The sequence below is a fragment of the Olea europaea genome, unplaced genomic scaffold (genome assembly GCF_002742605.1).
Source record: "Olea europaea var. sylvestris unplaced genomic scaffold, O_europaea_v1 scaffold4990, whole genome shotgun sequence".
Classification (NCBI taxonomy): domain Eukaryota; kingdom Viridiplantae; phylum Streptophyta; class Magnoliopsida; order Lamiales; family Oleaceae; genus Olea; species Olea europaea.
Window position 1 is genome coordinate 2962 of NW_019263302.1, and position 3424 is coordinate 6385.

Genomic DNA, 3424 nt, shown 5'->3' on the forward strand with positions numbered 1-3424 from the left:
CTTCATCCAGATAATAGGAAAAATGATTATGTCCATCTTACACTTGAGTTGGTTAATAATTATAGATAACTCATAGTTCATGTTCTGCTCATAATTGAAATCAGGGAAAATTCTTATAAAAATGGATACCAGTAACAAATTGGAAGATGTAGGAGAACTTTGTGGTCCTCTTGATTATGGGCCAATTAAGGCCGTCGTTCTACTTTATCCAGTTCATTATGCATGTTTTTGGCATTTAAAATTGTGTACAATTATTAGAAGAGCGTCAATTATGACAAACTACTCTACAAATCGAAATTTCAGTTCTCCATGCTGTGGGGGATAATATGATCTCTTCAATTGGCAGGATCTCACGTGTTTTCAAATGCTAAGTGTCAGACTTCCCTGCCTGGACCTTCGTTAATCGTGATCAATTGATTGTAATGCTTTAGTTGTTTCTAATAAATCATTGGAGCGCCATTTTTCCCCGACATCATTTTCCAACCTTTTTATTCTTGTTCATTGTTTTATTCTTTTCACATGCTTTCTGTGAATAAATTTAACAGGCATTTTTTATCAGATATTTTTTGTCTTTAGTTTCCATTTTCGATAACCATGATGTGTTCCTCTTGTTAATGGTATAATTCAAGGCACTTGATACATCATTGGATGGGAGGGTGAGAGGAATAAAGGTGTGTAATGCTACGTGCTGATTGTTTGATTCGTAGCTTAAACAAATCCAGGAACTTCTGATGTGGATATATTCAATTCAACATATTGATATGGTCTTCATTTGCTGTCAGAATGCATCAATTTGGTCAGAATGGTTATGCAATAACCTTGAGTTCTAAGAGTATTTTTGTCTTTTATAAAGATGCCTGTGGCTGCAATTACTGAAAGTCACTTCTCTCAATGTTCAAGTTTCTCATTTAAGCTGCAGGTTTACAGAGTTGCGTTCTCTTGGGATGTGTTTGCATATCTATGTGTGTATGATTTTCAACCTTGTGTAGCATCCAGTTGGACTTGAGCACTTCCTACTTAAATTTCAGTAGTGTCAGGGAACATTTGTATGTGGCCTAAGTCTGTTTGGTTCTAATATAGGATGCCTCCCTTCTCTTTCTGTTTACATATTAATGGTCCTACCTTCTCTTCTGTCTACATATTAATGGTTTCACGTCAAGTGGAATAGTTTGCATTTTTTGTTGTTGGATATTCCCAGTGACTTGGCTCATAACTTAAAGATGTTTGACCACGTGATTCAGGGAGATACCATTTACCTGTTCTACGAAACAAAGAATTCAATTACCATGCAGGGAGATATTGGAGTTTCCTGTAGTATTGATAAGGGAGCAACATGGCAGCACTTGGGGATTGCTCTGGATGAAGACTGGCACCTCTCTTACCCGTACATCTTTGACTACAATGGCAATGTAATGATCTCAATTCATTAAGGTTTCGTCTAAGATTTTTTCTTGTAAAACATGAATTTAGAACAAGGGATATGTTGTGCACTTTATGAGATTTTTTACTTGGTTGAGAAACAATTAGACCTAGGGGCTTGCCTTTATAGTTTCCACCTTTTTTTTTCTCCAACAGATATATATGATGCCTGAAGGCAGTCAGAAAGGGGAACTTCGTCTATATCGAGCAGTTAATTTTCCTATGCAATGGACACTTGATAAGATAATCATGAAAAAGGCCCTTGTTGATTCTTTTATTATTCCTCATGAGGGGAAGTTCTGGCTTTTTGGTTCAGATCAAAGTGGTATTGGCACCGAAAAAAATGGACAACTGGAAATCTGGTATAGTAGCTCTCCACATGGCCCTTGGAAACCGCATAAAAAGAACCCGATATATAACACAGACAAGAGTGTGGGAGCTCGGAATGGAGGCAGGCCATTTGTGTATAATGGAAATCTTTATCGCGTAGGTCAAGACTGTGGCAAGACATATGGGCGACGAACACGTGTCTTCAAAGTTGAAGTTTTGTCCACTAATGAGTTCAAAGAAGTTGAAGTTCCCCTGGGTGTTGAGGTGTCGAGCAAGGGACGGAATGCCTGGAATGGGGCCCGCAGCCATCACCTCGATGTACAGCAGCTCGGTTCTGGAGAGTGGATTGCGGTTTTGGATGGAGATCGAGTACCTTCTGGGGATGCAAATCGTCGCTTTATTCTTGGTTCGGCTGCAGTTATTGCTGTTTCTGTAATTGTCATACTTGTGGGAATGCTAGTCGGGGCCGTGAAATGCATAGTACCTTTAAGTTGGTGCCCACACAACATGGGAAAGAGAAGCGATTCTTTGTTGGCTTGGGAGAGGTCAAATGTATTATCTTCCAAGCTGCGTCTTTTTTGCAGTCGACTGAACAGAGCAAGCTCAAAACTTCGGGCCAGAATTCGACCAAGCACTTGCATGGGGACCCTCATTCTTGTCCTAACAATTGTTGTGGCCATTTTCCTGATGTGCAGTGGAGTTAAAAATATATACGGTGGCAGTGGTGCTCATGAACCATATCCATTGAATGGTCACTACTCTCAGTTCACTTTATTGACAATGACCTATGATGCCAGGCTTTGGAATTTGAAAATATATGTAAAGCATTATTCGAGATGTTCTTCCGTGCGTGAGATTGTAGTGGTGTGGAACAAAGGCATACCTCCACAATCCAGCGATTTTGATTCAGCTGTGCCTGTGAGGATAAGAGTAGAGGAAGAGAACTCACTGAACAATCGATTCAAGATGGACCCATCAATAAAGACCCGTGCTGTTCTTGAGCTTGACGATGATATTATGATGACTTGTGATGATGTTGAACGAGGTTTCAGGGTGTGGCGTGAACATCCCGATCGAATTGTCGGATTTTATCCTCGACTCATCAACGGGAACCATTTGAAGTATCAAGGTGAAAAACATGCTCGAAACCACAATGGATATAACATTATCTTAACGGGAGCAGCTTTCATTGACGGTCCTATGGCTTTTGGGAGGTACTGGAGCGAGAAAGCTGCAGCTGGCAGGGCTTTGGTGGATAAGTATTTCAATTGTGAGGATGTACTTATGAACTACTTGTATGCAAATGCTAGCTTATCTGAGGTTGTCGAGTACGTGAAACCCACATGGGCTATTGATACGTCGAAAATATCTGGTGTTGCAATTAGCCGGAACACAAAGGCTCATTACGGGGTCAGAAGCAATTGCCTAATGAAGTTTTCAGATATGTATGGGAGTTTATTGCATCGAAAGTCATACTTTAGTAGTCGAAAGGATGGTTGGGATTTATAGTGAAGAAAGAATTATAGCATCCGGTAAAATGTAGTACCCTTTTTTCTCTTTTCTTAGTGCAAGTTTTGTTTATACTCCATCGTAACTTTGAATTTTGCTTTGGTTAATCAGTAGTTTATGTAAGTGAGGTGTACATTGGTTTGAATGAAAATTATGTTTCTTCCTT

General features: G+C 39.7%; 1 protein-coding gene across 2 annotated transcripts in view; it reads left to right on the top strand.

The window, feature by feature from the left end:
- Window positions 1-3424, top strand: part of LOC111388467 (glycosyltransferase family protein 64 protein C5-like) — a 6353-nt gene extending 2929 nt beyond the window's left edge. The window contains exons 2-3 of one of the 2 annotated variants that reach the window (XM_023013180.1): window positions 1242-1409; window positions 1576-3424. In XM_023013180.1, the coding sequence (XP_022868948.1) occupies window positions 1242-1409; window positions 1576-3258 (1851 nt within the window). In that variant the 3' untranslated portion in view covers window positions 3259-3424. Of the gene's footprint in view, window positions 1-6; window positions 1410-1575 lie in introns of those variants that run through there. The other variant, XM_023013179.1, reaches the window with a different exon arrangement.